At 49.7% G+C, this 12,850-nt stretch overlaps 1 protein-coding gene across 5 annotated transcripts in view; it reads left to right on the top strand.

The window, feature by feature from the left end:
• The first annotated feature begins 213 nt into the window (after window positions 1-213).
• The window catches only part of LOC143810079 (uncharacterized), a 61,833-nt gene continuing 49,196 nt past the window's right edge, over window positions 214-12,850 (top strand). For all 5 annotated transcript variants that reach the window (XM_077292970.1, XM_077292971.1, XM_077292968.1 and 2 more), the window contains exons 1-2: window positions 214-290; window positions 658-689. In XM_077292970.1, coding sequence (XP_077149085.1) covers window positions 261-290; window positions 658-689 — 62 coding nt within the window. In that variant the 5' untranslated portion in view covers window positions 214-260. The remainder of the gene's footprint in view (window positions 291-657; window positions 690-12,850) is intronic.

Raw genomic sequence — 12,850 nt, 5'->3', positions numbered from 1 at the left:
CTCTCTCATTATTATTAGTTTCTATAATTTTCTATTCCTTTCCTATGTTTCCTCCATATAATGGCCACATCCTGCTCTTCTCTTTCTTTTCTCCCTCCAGTCTTTACTCCTGATACTGAGCTTGGTGTCCCCAATTTGTTTCTGAGTAACCATTGGTCTGTTATTACTGACTATAAACTTTCTCCTCTTATCTCAATCCATTTTCAGTGCGATTGTCAAGAGTTTTCTGTACTGACGATTGGCAAGAGTTTTTCTGCATAATGGAGAACATTTCCCGTCAGCTCATGGATGTAAGTCATGAATTACCACCCAGAATGAATGTGCAGAATGGGGAGACGTGAATAATATAGATACTAAATGTAATCTCCATGATGTCAGCAGATATCAGTGTTATATACTCCACTGAGATCTATAGAAAACATAGAGCGGGAGGTTATGGCTGGTACATGGTAATTCCAGGATAAATGTCTCATCTTTATGGACCCTATGAGATAATCATCAGGAGAGTCTGGGGGACACTGATCACCCTCTACCTTATTGAAAATGCATATATGAAAGTGTGTATTTATGGAGAAATCAGGGCTGATCGCGACATTGCGGCCAATCGTAGAATTACTCTCATCACACTAAATATTATTATTATTTCTACATTTACAGATTTCATCTTCCAATGAAGTTGATGATTTTCAGTAAGTAAATGTTCATTATGAGTTTATAATATCTAGAGACCTATATATTTTATCATTGGTTTTATTTTTTTATGCTGTTTTGGTCCCTTTGAATCTGAATTTCCTTAAATAATGAAATACAAATGTAAATAAAGAGTGATATATCCCCCATGTGTTATGTATTCTTATACTTGTGCACTTATTCTTATAGGATTGGTGTTCGTCCACAAAATATATAAGTACCGTGTATCTCTGCAATGTACTATTTACATTGTGTGGTCAGTGGTGTACTGCTAATAGTGACAAGCCACTGGTCACTATGGGGCCTAGGAATCTGGACGGCTTGGTGCCAGCACCGATCCCCTCTCCCCCATGTGTAGAGACCGCAGATAAAGAAGGATGCAGGGACAAAGAGGAGTCAGAAAGCAAATAACGTTTTTTTAACTTTCCTTTAACTTCCAACCCAACAAAGAATAACAACAGTTTTCCACGCAGGGAACTTAGGTACACGATCACAATTTCACAGTAAATCCTATCTACTATATAGGCGCCCTGAACTAAACCCGCGAAACACGACAGCGCCTCACTAGTGACCCACTAACAAGAACAAGTCAACCAAGTTCACTTATCAGTGTTGTTTCAACGATGCAGTCCTGATGGTGAAGCTCCGTCAGCGGCGTAGTCCTGATGGTGAAGCTCCGTCAGCGACGTAGTCCTGATGGCGGGGGAAGGAGGTGTCCTCCGTTGACGGGCCCAGGTGTAGATTCAAGTCCAGAATGTCTTTCGCGGTGCTGCGTTACCTCCCACAGGCGGACGTTGATTCGGGGTAACAGTTTCCACGTCCAGAGAGGGGTCTTTTTGAGAAGAATTAGCAGAATAATCGGTATCAGTCACAGCTAAGAAAAACCCAGGAGGGCCCGGAGCACTCTGTGGCAAGATGCTCCCGGGGAGCACGGTAATATTGTCCCTGAGCTGATCAGCGCTACCCCTCTGCCTGGGGGGTCGCTGACGACGAGTGCGCCTCTTTTTGGGGGCTCTGGTAATTGCCCGCAGTGTCTGTTGCACGTTCTCCCCCTGCTTCCAGCAAGTCTCACTGCGGCCTGCATACACACAACAACTGCGCTGCAGTTTCCTCTCCTCAGAGATTTCCCGCGCTTCTCTGTCTCTGCTTTCGCGCGTTTTGCTTTTTATCCTCTCCTCTCCCTGCGTCACTCTGCCTCCTGTCACATGAGCCTGGCTTCCCATGTGCCCCTCAAATCCGTCCCCCGGAACCCCGACTCCCGGCAACCATGGTTCCACCCGTCTGCACAGCTCACCAGGTCCCTGTCCCCTACATTCCCCCACCCTGTATGCTCGCCAGTCCCCGGGCGAGGCCTTCGCACTGACAGGTCGCCCATCTGACGGGTTGTTCCACACTTGGGTCTGTCTAGTGTGTAAGTCAGGACTGTAGCGAGTTGGGGGTCTACCGGCAGTAGAACGTTCAGAACGTCGTGGCTCGGGTCCTGGTGTAGGGGGTGTTGGGGGAATGTCGTCAGCGGAAGGGTGACTGGTCAGGGGTAGTGTAGTAGTCGAGATAGGGGGAGTATTTTGACGCCGTTCTTCTTCTTCATCATCTTCTTCATCCCACCAATGGTTGTTGGGGGACTCAGTCGTAGGTGGCTCTTCCCTGATTGCGGATTCCGGGGTGTCCGAGTCAACAGAGCGACACAACCGGAGCATGTTGCGATGAAGAATGCGAGTACCTGTACTTCCGGGGGCCTCAGACTGCACTTCATATACAGGTCCATGCGGGTCTATACGGCGAAGCACCCGATAGGGTGTTTTTTCCCAACGATGGTCTAACTTGTTTTGCGGTCTTTGCTCTCGAACGAGTACTCGATCACCTGGCCGGAACTCTGGGGGTTTTGCTGTAGGGGTGCTCCGATGCTCCACTTCCCGAATTCGAGTGTGTACCAGTCGGTGTAAGGTCTGCAGCCGTTGCCGATGATCACGCACCCACGAAGCCATCCCTGTTCGGGGGCCTTCTTCCTCCGAAGACAGTTCCAGATCTGTCATGCCTTTTCCTGGGCGCCCAAAGACCACTTCATACGGGGTGCGTCCTGTGACTTGATGAACTCTATTGTTGTGGACCCACACTAGGTCAGACACATACTCCGGCCAGCGGGCCTTCTGATCTTGTTCTAGCGCACGCAGCATTTGAAGCAAAGTCCGGTTAAACCGCTCACAAGCCCCATTTCCCTGGGGGTGATACGGTGTGGTGCGTGACTTATCAATGCCGTAGAGGCGATGCAGCTCTTCCATGACTTTGCCCAAGAAACAGGCGCCTTGATCCGAATGTATTCGCCTCGGACAGCCGTAAACTTGAATAAAGTTCTTACAGATAGCGCTCGCCGCCGACTCAGCTGTCTGATCACGGGTAGGGGTGACTACCGCGAATTTTGAAAAATGATCTACCATAACGAGGCAGTGTTCGTAGCCTTGATGCGCTGCTCCAATGGTAATGTAGTCTATCATTAATACTTCAAAAGGGGCAGACGTCGTGATGCTCTGCACAGGCGCCCTTTCCTCCGGTGACTTGGTTAGCTCACATTGTCGACATTGTCTACAGGCAGTTTGTACTTCCGCAAGCAGCCGAGGATGATAGAACCGAGTTTGCAGCCACTTAAACGTCCTCTTCACTCCGAAGTGTGCCCCGGACTCATGAGCTTCTTTAGCAACTGCGGCCACCACGGGCCCTGGTAAGACCATCTGCCAGGTCGGCTCGGAATCTGCCTGAGCCATGGTTAAGTGGCATAAGAGCCCGTCCTGAAGAGTTAGGCGCTCCCACTGCCGCAGAAGAAGGTTCAGGTCTGACGGGAGAGTTTGTCCAGGGGTTCTCACGGGCAATAGACCATTCGTTATCCACTGTCGCAATGGAGCTAGTTCCTGGTCTTCCTGTTGCAGCCGTATCCATTCGTCCCGACTCTGAACCAACAGTCCTGTAGCCGTTCCGTTCCCGGTCTGTTCCCGGCTCACAGCCGTCCGAGCAGCGCCCCCGATGGCGTAGGGGATTTCTTCTCCCTCCAGCTCCTCATCTCGGTTAGTTCTCGGGGGGTTCTTCCGCAGACGAGATAACGCGTCAGCATGAACATTCTCCGCTCCTCGCTTGTAGAGGATACGGTATCTGTACTTGGCCATCCGGGCTACCCAGCGCTGTTCCAGGGCACCCAATTTCGCATTTTCCAGATGTGCCAATGGGTTGTTATCCGTGCGTATCAGCACCTCGGAACCGGCCAGGTACTCAGCGAACCGCTCCGTCATAGCCCACACCACAGCCAGCAGCTCCACCTTGAAAGAACTATAATTGTCCGGGTTCAACTCAGAGTCATGAAGAGACCGACTCGCATAGGCGATCACTCTCTCCCGCCCATCCTGAACCTGAGACAACACAGCCCCCAATCCCTGAGAGCTGCCGTCAGTGTGTAGGATGAACGGTTGCGAAAAGTCCGCATAAGCCAACACCGGCGGCTCCATGAGAGCTGTCTTCAAGTCCCGGAACGCTGCTTCTTGTGGCTCCTGCCATTGTATCTTCTTTCCCCGTTCCTTGGGGGAGCTTCCTTTCAGCAGGACTTGTAGATTGTGAGAACGGCGAGCAAAGTTCTTCACGAAGCGCCGGTAGTACCCAGCGAGGCCTAAGAACGCCCGTACATCCTTGGCGGTCTCCGGTGTGGGCCACTCCTGGATTGCGGCAATCTTCTCCTGCGATGGCCGGACCCCTTCGGCGGACACCACATGCCCCAGGTACTCGATCTGTTCCCGGAACAAGTGACACTTCTGGGGCTTCACCTTAAGCCCGTATTTCAGCAACCGGTCTAGTACCTGCTCCAGTCGGCACAGATGTTCCTCGAATGTTGGAGCATAGATGATGATGTCATCCAGATAAATGAGAGTGGCCTCGAAGTTCAAATCCCCCAGACACCGCTCCATTAATCGTTGGAAGGTGCCCGGAGCGTTGGCCAGCCCAAACGGCATTCGATTGAACTCGAATAGTCCCATGGGAAGGATAAACGCTGTCTTAGGGCGATCTGCTTCTGTCATCGGGACCTGCCAGTATCCGCTGGCTAGGTCTAAGGTGGAAAAATATTTGGCCCGACCCAGCACGGAGAAAGACTCCTCGATACGGGGAAGTGGATAAGAGTCTCGGACGGTGCATGCATTTAGCTTACGATAGTCCACACAGAACCGGAGCGTGCCGTCCTTTTTCCGCACCAGCACGATCGGGGCAGCCCATGGGCTCTGACTCTCGCGGATCACTCCCTTTTGTAGCATCTGGCCTAACAACGTCTTTACTTCCTGGTACATCTGCGGGGGAATCTGTCTGTACCGCTCCCTGATGGGCACTGTATCTCCGGTCGGAATTCCATGTTCGATGGCCGTGGTACAGCCAAAATCATCTTCATGTTGTGCGAACACTTTAGCATAATGTCCAAGGAGTCGCTGCACTTGTGAGATCTGTGATGGATCCAGGCCCGACAATTCCGTCCGCATGTGCTCCAGAATAGTTTGACCCTTTCGAAACGCTATTGGCTCAGGATCCTGCGTAGACCAGACACTGACCATCCAGGGATCAGGGGAATCCACCGTTAACTGCAAAGTATCTGGAGGGGGCATCACTTCTAAAGGTCGTAACACTTTGGCCATCTCACTTCGGACCCGTAGCACGACATCGTGTTCGACCACATTCACACATCGCACTGGTACGGCTCCATTTTTAACAGTAGCCAGGGATCGGGCCACCAGCAGTCCTGTGGGCAAAGGGGATGTAAAGGTGGGCTCAATCTGTACTTGTACTCCTTCTAGAGGGATGCGAGCTTGTATGGGCAGGGATATAACAGTCTGTCCTGGGGGAAACGTCACCTTTGCTGTCGGGGAAGTAATTACTCTCCCTAGTATGTCTCCCTCCTGACAGGTCTCTTGTACTCGGACTTCCCTCACTAACTGTCTGAACACGGAGCCCTGAGGTGTACTGGTCCCCCACTGATTGAGTGTCTCTTGCGTAGTCTCCCCTAACAGAAAACTGCCAAAATCTTTCAATACGTTCATCCCCAAGGTCACAGTATGTTGTGGGCCGGGATCTCCCCGTGTTAACACAACCCCCCGGCGGCCCAGGTCCTTCCCACATAAAAATATTTGCATCCAGGTGACCCCTTCCACTGGGATGGGCAGCTGATTGGCGGCCTGTAACCGAATTACAGGACCCCATTGGGGTCTGACTGTCAAAGGAAAGTGTTTTCTAAAATAAGCCTCGGGCATAGTCGTGACTTGGGACCCGGTGTCCACCAGACAACGGACAGCCCGCCCTTCAAACTCTGCCCAAACCAGGGGGCAGCTGGCAACCAAATTTCCGGGACTTTCACCACCCATCCGCGGGGACTCTGGCTCCGAGCGTCGTCCCCTTAGCTCGGAGCCCTCTAGTTTAACGCCTGACGGGACGAGGCCCTCCCTCTCCGGGGGCACTCCCGTGCAAAATGTCCTGCCTCCCCGCAACCATAGCAAGCACCGGGGACCGGATAATATTCTGGACGAGCGCCACGAGCTGGACTCCCAGACCCTTGCCCCCGGGGTAGCTCCCTTGGGCTTCGCGCATTCTTTTTAACTTCAGCCAGTTCGTCCCTGATTTGTTTGAGCTCCTGCCGCATCTCCTGAACCCACGACGGCTCACCCCCTCCTGGTGCAGCGGTCTGGATAACCCGAGTCTCTCCTGTCAGGACCGTCACCCCCCTCTCTTGCTCCCGGGTGCGGGCCTCATTGCCTATGTCGGAGAAAGTCAGGCGCGGGTCGACCCGCACTCGTTCACGTAGAGCCTGTTTGGTCAACTCATCTTGCAGTCCCCTCACCAGTTGGTCGCGCAGGGTCACGTCAACATGTCCCATCCCCATACCATCTTTCCGCACGATTGCAATGTTTAGCTCTTGCAGAGCATTCATGTACTGAGTGACAGTCTCGCCTTCTTTTTGTCGCCGTCCAAACAACCGGGCCCGCAGCTCTCCCACGTCGGTGGGATCCCCGTGCGTCCCTTCTAACACATTTAACACCCCAGTAAAAGTATTCCGCTCTGTGGGGGGTCTCAACATCACTGAATCTCGGGCCTCTCCGTCTAAGGCCATAATGGCCACCTCTGCTTCCAGGGCCGGGGTCATAGGATGCATCCTCAGCAGCCCCCGCATCCTTTCAGTCCAACTCCACAACAACATGTTGCTCCCATTAAACTTGGGCAGGTTATTCAACATGGCCCCCAATGAGAGAGACGCTCTCGGGCCAGCCCCATCCTCCGTATCTTCTGGCTCCCTCTTTGGATCCTGCATCCTGCCGACTACGCCAAATGTAGAGACCGCAGATAAAGAAGGATGCAGGGACAAAGAGGAGTCAGAAAGCAAATAACGTTTTTTTAACTTTCCTTTAACTTCCAACCCAACAAAGAATAACAACAGTTTTCCACGCAGGGAACTTAGGATTTACTGTGAAATTGTGATCGTGTACCTATCTACTATATAGGCGCCCTGAACTAAACTCGCGAAACACGACAGCGCCTCACTAGTGACCCACTAACAAGAACAAGTCAACCAAGTTCACTTATCAGTGTTGTTTCAACGATGCAGTCCTGATGGTGAAGCTCCGTCAGCGGCGTAGTCCTGATGGTGAAGCTCCGTCAGCGACGTAGTCCTGATGGCGGGGGAAGGAGGTGTCCTCCGTTGACGGGCCCAGGTGTAGATTCAAGTCCAGAATGTCTTTCGCGGTGCTGCGTTACCTCCCACAGGCGGACGTTGATTCGGGGTAACAGTTTCCACGTCCAGAGAGGGGTCTTTTTGAGAAGAATTAGCAGAATAATCGGTATCAGTCACAGCTAAGAAAAACCCAGGAGGGCCCGGAGCACTCTGTGGCAAGATGCTCCCGGGGAGCACGGTAATATTGTCCCTGAGCTGATCAGCGCTACCCCTCTGCCTGGGGGGTCGCTGACGACGAGTGCGCCTCTTTTTGGGGGCTCTGGTAATTGCCCGCAGTGTCTGTTGCACGTTCTCCCCCTGCTTCCAGCAAGTCTCACTGCGGCCTGCACACACACAACAACTGCGCTGCAGTTTCCTCTCCTCAGAGATTTCCCGCGCTTCTCTGTCTCTGCTTTCGCGCGTTTTGCTTTTTATCCTCTCCTCTCCCTGCGTCACTCTGCCTCCTGTCACATGAGCCTGGCTTCCCATGCGCCCCTCAAATCCGTCCCCCGGAACCCCGACTCCCGGCAACCATGGTTCCACCCGTCTGCACAGCTCACCAGGTCCCTGTCCCCTACATTTGCACCCTCCCAGTACCACATATACAGTGGGTACGGAAAGTATTCACACCCCTTTACATTTTTCACTCCTTGTTCATTGCAGCCATTTGGTAAATTCAAAAAAGTTCATTTTTTAAATTAATGTGCACTCTGCACCCCATCTTGACTGAAAAAAACACAGAAATATTGACATTTTTGCAAATTTATTAAAAAAGAAAAACTGAAATATCACATGGTCATAAGTATTCAGACCCTTTGCTCAGACACTCATAGTTAAGTCCCAGGCTGTCCATTTCCTTGTGATCCTCCTTGAGGCCAGTGTCACACGTCCAGATAATTATGGTACCGGAGAAAACGGTACCGGAGTTATCCGTGTCCGTGTGCTCACGTGGCACATCAGTGTGCCGCCCGTGCGCTGCTTTCAGCTGAGCAGGACAGAAGGGATGAATGCCGGCTTCAGCACCACATGCAGAGGACAGCACTTAACTGTAGAGCTGTTTCTCCTGCGGCGGGACGTGCACACGGAGGAGAGTGCACACTGTTCTCCGTGTGCCCGTGTGCGGGATGCTTTGCGGACCGTGCTGCCGGAGAAAAGCGGACATGTCTCTGTGTTTTGCACACGGACACACAGTCCATGAAAACACGCAGGCATGTGCATAGACCCATTCATTTGAATGGGTCTACGTGTGTCAGTGTCTCCGGTGCGTGAGAAAACTGTCACTACACGTACCACAGCCACTGACATGTGAAACCGGCCTGAGATGGATCTACTCCTTCATTGGAGTCCAGCTCTGTTTAATTAAACTGATAGGACTTGATTTGGAATGGCAGACACCTATCTATATAAGACCTCATAGCTCACAGTGCATGTCAGATGAAATGAGAATCATGTGGTCAAAGTAACTGGCTAAGGAGCTCAGAGACAGAATTGTGGCAAGGCACATATCTGGCCAAGGTTACAACAGAATATCTGCAGTACTCAAGGTTCCAAAGAGCACAGTGGCCTCCATTATCCTTAAATGGAGGAAGTTTGGGACCACCAAAAGTTTTCTTGGACCTGGCCATTCAGCCAAACTGAGCAATCGTGGGAGCAGAGCCTTGGTGAGAGAGGTAAAGAAGAACCCCAAGATCACTGTGGCTGAGCTCCAGAGATGCAGTAGGGAGATGGGAGAAAGTTCCACAAAGTCAACTATCACTGCAGCCCTCCACCAGTTGGGCCATTATGGCAGAGGGGCCTGACGGAAGCCTCTCCTCAGTGCAAGACAAGCCCACATAGAGTTTGCTAAAAAAAATACATGAAGGACTCCCAGGTTATGAGAAATAAGATTCTATGGTATGATGAGACAAAGGCAGACTTTTCTGGTGATAATTCTAAGCGGCATGTGTGGAGTAAACCAGACACTGCTCATCACCTGCGCAATACAATCCCAACTGTGAAACATGGTGGTGGCAGCATCATGCTATGGGGGTGTTTTTCAGCTGCAGGGACAGGACTACTGGTTGTCATTGAAGGAAACATGAATGCGGCCAAGTACAGAGATATCCTGAATGAAAACCTCTTCCAGAGTCCTCTGGACTTCAGACTTGGCCGAAGGTTCACCTTCCAACAAGACAATAACCCTAAGCACACAGCTAAAATAACAAAGGAGTGGCTTCAGAATAACTCTGTGACCATTCTTGACTGGCCCAGCCAGAGCCCTGACCTATACCCAATTGAGCATCTCTGGAGAGACCTGAAAATAGCTGTCCACCAATGCTCACCATCCAACCTGACGGAACTGTAGAGGATCTGCAAGGAAGAATGGCAGAGGATTCCCAAATCCAGGTGTGAAAAACTTGTTGCATCATTCCCAAGAAGACTCATGGCTGTACTATCTCAAAAGGGTGCTTCTACTCAATACTGAGCAAAGAGTCTGAATACTTATGACCATGTGATATTTCAGTTTTTCTTTTCAAATAAATTTTCAAAAATTTCTACATTTGCTTTTTTCAGTCAAGATGGGGAGCAGAGTGTGCATTAATGAGAAAAAAATTAACATTTTTGAATTTACTAAATGAAGAGTGAAAAATATAAAGGGGTCTGAATACTTTCCATACCCACTGTAGTTGAGAGCAAAGTTGGAACAATTCCTTTCTCCCTGAAGTCTTAGCGCAGCAGGCGCGATGACATCACTAACTCGCACTCGCTGTGCAGTGCTTTAGAATACACACTTCAGAGACCTGAGCATTGGGGGAATGAGGAGAGGTGAGTCTTTTTTTTCTATTTCTTAAATCGGTGAATATATTGAACTCATGGGGATGATCATACTGTGTGGGGGCCGTTATACTGTTTGAAGGGTTACTTGGGGCCATTATACTGTTTGTTGGGATACGTGAGAGCTTTTATTCTGTTTGGAAGGCAATTTAGTTGCCTCTAGACTATTTGATAGGGCTACGTGGGGACTTTTATATTGTTTGCAGGACTATGTGAGGACCATTATACTTTTTGGAGGGCTATATGGTGAGCATTTTACTATTTTCAAGTATATCTGTGGGCCATTATACTGTTTGGAGGGCTATGTAAAGGCTATTATACCGTTTCTAGTACAATGGGGGACAGTATACTATTTGGAGGGCTGTGTGAGGGCCATTATGCTGTGTGGAGAGCTACATAGGGCCAATTTATACAGTGTGGGGGGGAGTCATTATTTAATGAAGGGGCCATTATACAGTGTGAGGGCCTATGACACAGTGCTGTGAGCTATGTTGGTACCATTATACTGATTGTAGGGCCATTATACTGTATTGAGGGCCATTATACTGTCTGAAAAGCCATCATTTTGTGTAGAGGGCTGTGTCGGGGCCATGATATTGTGCGGAGGGCTGTGTCTATTGCATAAAAAATACTGCAAAAACACTATGTGTGCACATAGTCAAAGACAACCTCTTCATCTCATCTCCTGGAGAAATAGTGGATGAAACATAGTCATGCCTGATACACTCATCGTACTGACCATACAAGTGCTGTGTATACTTGTGGTATATGACGAGGTCTCGCCCCGCACCACCCCAGGATCCACATAGGAAATATGACCCTTACTGGAGATTTTATAACCAGGGACAATAGAAACTTTTTCTGGAATTGTGTGGATGTGACACTTGATAACTATCATTGTCTTTCTTTATTCTTATAACAGATATATAAAGATAATATTATCGTAGTTCTCAGCATTCAGGGAAAATCATAATTTCCATTAATGTTACAGTTAGAGATACAGGATTATATCAGCAGATTGATGAGTGGGGACAAGACTGGTGACAAATTCCCTTTATATCCATGTATTTACATGAGTGACTTGTCTTACTTCCTCTCTGTACTCCCCTGAGACGTATATACTCAGCTGTATACAGACATATGCTGGCATATGACAACTTTTCAAAATTGTCCCCCCTCCTATGACCCTTCTGTTATAATATCTCCTTTCTGGGCCTCTTCCTGTTATTAATGTCATCCATCCTGACTCCCTTCCTGGTATTATATCCCCCATCATGGTCCCCTTCCTGGTATAATGGCCCCTATACTTTAAAATTGTCCCCCACCTTGGTTTACTGTCCCCCATCATGGGCCACATTCTGGTATGACCCCCATCCTAGGCCCCTTTCTGATGTTCAATTCCTGGTATAATGCCCTCCATTCTGGTATAACCTCCCCCATCCTGGGCCCCTTCCTTGTATAATGCTACTCATCCTGGGCCCCTTCCTTGCATAATTCTATGCATTCTGAACTCCTTCCTAGTATAATGTCCCCTATCCTGGACCCCTTTCTTGCATAATTCTACCCATGCTGGGCCCCTTTCTTATACAATGTTCCCCATCCTGGGTCCTTGTTTGTACAATGTTCCCCATTCTGGACACTTTGTACAATGTTCCCCATCCTGGGCCCCTTGTTTGTACAATGCTCCCCATCCTGGGACCCTTGCTTGTACAATATTCCCCATCCTGGGCCCCTTGCTTGTACAATGTTCCCCATCCTGGGCCCCTTGCTTGTACAATGTTCCCCATCCTGGGCCCCTTGCTTGCACAATGTTCCCCATCCTGGGTCCCTTGCTTGTACAATGTTCCCCATCCTGGGTCCTTGTTTGTACAATGCTCCCCATCCTGGGCTCCTTGCTTGTACAATGTTCCCCATCCTGGATCCCTTGTTTGTACAATGCTCCCCATCCTGGGCCCCTTGCTTGTTCAATGGTCCCCATCCTGGGCCCCTTGCTTGTAGAATGTTCCCCATCCTGGGTCCCTTCCTGATATCATGTTCTGCCACTCTTTTCCAATACATTAAAAAAAAAAAAAATCTTCTTGTCTTCCTCCCATGACATGTGGCTTCCTCTTCTGTAGCTGACTTCAGTGTGCTGGCACAGGCTGTGCATGACGATACTACCATGCTCTGCTTGTGATTGGCACTCTGACATCAACTGCCAGCCTCTACGACCACGATTGTTACACCCTTGCTTCTATGTACTAACTAACTTCCAGATATCATCTCATAGTTCTATCAACTCTCACTCTTCACCCGAACTTAGTGTCATGAGATGAGATCTGGAAGTGTTTGTAATGATACATAAGTCAGCCCTGCTGTATCTCTTCACAGAGGCTGCAAGGATCAGTGAAGAGGAGGATGTGTTCTTCTCTTCTCTGCATGACCCTGCCTACTTATGATTGGTCAACCTCATGTAGGGGAAGAAGTGCGTGACCCAAGAGACAAATCTGGCATTTTTGATCCACTCTATATATTACATGTGGCCGGCATTATCGTTCCACTTTATAATATAATAATGGGCAGCATGGTGGCTCAGTGGTTAGCACTACAGCCTTGCAGCGCTGGAGTCCTGGGTTCAAATCCCAT

Source organism: Ranitomeya variabilis, chromosome 2 (genome assembly GCF_051348905.1).
Source record: "Ranitomeya variabilis isolate aRanVar5 chromosome 2, aRanVar5.hap1, whole genome shotgun sequence".
Lineage (NCBI taxonomy): Eukaryota > Metazoa > Chordata > Amphibia > Anura > Dendrobatidae > Ranitomeya > Ranitomeya variabilis.
The sequence above is the reverse complement of the archived record's forward strand: the minus strand, read 5'-3'. Positions and strand labels throughout refer to the sequence as shown.